Source organism: Cervus elaphus, chromosome 19, assembly GCF_910594005.1.
Source record: "Cervus elaphus chromosome 19, mCerEla1.1, whole genome shotgun sequence".
Lineage (NCBI taxonomy): Eukaryota > Metazoa > Chordata > Mammalia > Artiodactyla > Cervidae > Cervus > Cervus elaphus.
In genome coordinates this window covers 33,604,617-33,607,376 of record NC_057833.1, presented here as the reverse complement: position 1 = coordinate 33,607,376, position 2,760 = coordinate 33,604,617, and the positions used below count along the sequence as shown (strand labels likewise).

The following is a 2,760-nucleotide window of genomic DNA, read 5'->3' as shown; positions in this document are numbered from 1 at the left end:
CAGTATCCTATTCTTTAAGAGGTACTAAAATGATACAGAAAAAAATCTATATTTAGCAGAATGGCCCTCAAGGAAGGGACCATATATGGTTAGAGGAACTGCTCTGATTAGCCACTTGAGGTGGGGATGAGGGAGTGGTAAGACTCTCAAGGGGTGGGCCTAAGACTTCATAAAGATGGGTCGATTAGCTGCAGGCTCTGTGTGATTAAAAAGGGTGGGCAATGTTGGAGCAGAACAAGTTGGTCAAAACAGAGGCAAGAGGCAAGAGTCCTGCCACTAGAGAGCCCGCTTCCCTGCTTCTCCCACACACTGCTGATGTATGTTGACCAAATAATGGCTTGCAGGAGCAACTGGTTACTACCCTACCTGAGATGCTTACATGTCTCAGTGGTGCACTGGATCAGAAATGTTAAGATGTTTAGGATGCCTAGAGTTGAGGGTATTATGTAGTGGAATGCTGATAAATATTCAATGATTGAGTCTCTGGAAGAAAAAATAAAAACCCAACTAATTTCTAGTGTTTGCCAGTGTCTGTGGAAAGCTATGACAAACCTAGACAGTGTTTTGAAAAGCAGAGACATTATTCTGCTGACAAAGGTTCATATAGTCAAGGCTATGGTCTTCTCAGTAGTCATGTATGGTTGTGAGAACTGTACAATAAAGAAGGTGGAGCACCAAAGAATTGATACCTTTGAACTGTGGTGCTGGAGAAGACCCCTGAGAGTCCCTTGGACTTCAAGGAGATCAAACCAGTTAATCTTGAGGGAAATCAACTCTGAATACTCATTGGAAGGACTTATGTTGAAGGTGAAACTCCAGTATTTTGGCCATCTGATGCGAACAGCTGACTCATTGGAAAAGTACCCGATGCTGGAAAAGACAGAGGCAGAAGGAGAAGAGGGCATCAGAGGATGAGATGGCTGGATGGCATCACTAATGGAATGGACATGAACTTGGGCAAACCTTGGGAAATGATGAGAGGCAGGGATGCCTGGTATGCTGCAGTCCATGGGGTTGCAAAGAGACGGACATGACTGGCTGACTGAACAATAACATGGTATAAATACTCCTCCATGGCTGATTTCAAGCCACCAGCATGACATTGTGACATCACTAAATGCACAGCTGAGAAGAAATGTGCACAGTCTGCCCTCACAACTGTTGTGCCCTAGCATACCACCAGTTCATGAGTGTGGCTGGGAAAGAGGTGAGAAAAGTCAACTGAACTAAATCATGGTGGAACTAACATGCCAAGTTTTAAACTGCAGACTTTATCCCATGCTAAAGGGAAGCTATCAAAGGTTTTAAAGCAAGGGTAGAATAGGCCTATATTTGAAATTTAGGAAAAGTCTCTCCAGTGAATCCAAATTCATTTTTCCCTTATCACACTCTAATCAAAGCATATTCAAACACATATTATAAAATATGCCAAACAAAAGGTTATTATCATAATCAGGAAAATTTCTTTTCAATATAAAATTTCAACTTCTTTAAAAAATTAGGAAGAAATAATAGAAAGTTTATTAAAAAATGCTCAGTAATGCATACCCTTTATGGCCTGGGCAGTCTCACGAGTGTTCTTAAAGTGAACACGAAGATTTGAACCTCTTGATTTGCATGATTTTGTGGGGTTTTCTGGGTCAAGTGAATAGCGCACCATTTTTAAGGGTCAGCTCAGGCCGCTTACCGGCTGCCCAGGCCATAAAGGGTATGCATATCCGAAAAGCCACCAAGTATCTGAAGGATGTCACTTTAAAGAAGCAATGTGTGCCATTCCGTCGTTACAATGGTGGAGTTGGTAGGTGTGCACAGGGCAAACAGTGGGGCTGGACACAGGGTCGGTGGCCCAAAAAGAGTGCTGAATTTTTACTACACATGCTCAAAAATGCAGAGAGTAATGCTGAACTTAAGGGCTTAGATGTAGATTCTCTGGTCATTGAGCACATCCAAGTGAACAAAGCCCCCAAGATGAGGCGCAGGACTTACAGAGCTCACGGTCGGATCAACCCCTACATGAGCTCTCCCTGCCACATTGAGATGATCCTTACTGAAAAAGAACAGATTGTTCCTAAACCAGAAGAGGAGGTTGCACAGAAGAAAAAGATATCCCAGAAGAAACTGAAGAAACAAAAACTTATGGCCCGGGAATAAATGCCGCAGAAAATAAATGCAAATAAAAGTAAAAAAAAAAAAAAAAAAAATGCTCAGTAAGCATATTGGAAGTTTTATGGTCACTAGTAATAATAAAGCAATTTCAAACGATGATATGCCATTTCATTATGTTAGACTGAAAGCTATTTAAAAGGAGGGCAATTACTGGTGTTAGCAAAGTTAATGGGAGATGACAATTCTCATACACTGTTGATTGAACTGGAAATTATAAAAAAGTTTCTGTAGGGCTGTTTGGTAATACATATGTGTGTGTGTGTGTATAAATTTTTATATGTAAATATAATGTATATGACAAATAGGAATAATTCTGTCTCAGGACTTAACACTTCTAGGACTTATCCTAAGGAGACAGTTTTATAAATTCTCTAAACTGCAGCACTGTTTTTAATAGCAAAAAGAAACTGGAAATAGCATATAAAGGTATGTGATTAGTTCAATTTTATATGCCATATGTTTATATTGGATTACTAACCATTAAAAAATGTAATGTAGCTATATTTGTTGATATAGAAAATGTTTCTAAACTCTAATTGTTATTAAGTGAAAATCAGGTTATATAATACATTCATAAATACACATTTTGAAAGA

At 39.3% G+C, this 2,760-nt stretch overlaps 1 protein-coding gene across 1 annotated transcript; it reads left to right on the top strand.

Annotated features, from left to right (window-relative positions):
* Positions 1-1,689: 1,689 nt before the first annotated feature.
* Positions 1,690-2,180, top strand: LOC122675790 (60S ribosomal protein L17-like). Its single transcript, XM_043874883.1, has one exon. It carries the CDS (start codon positions 1,711-1,713, stop codon positions 2,149-2,151), a length of 441 nt encoding a protein of 146 aa, XP_043730818.1. The 5' UTR covers positions 1,690-1,710; the 3' UTR covers positions 2,152-2,180.
* The last annotated feature ends 580 nt before the right edge of the window (positions 2,181-2,760 follow it).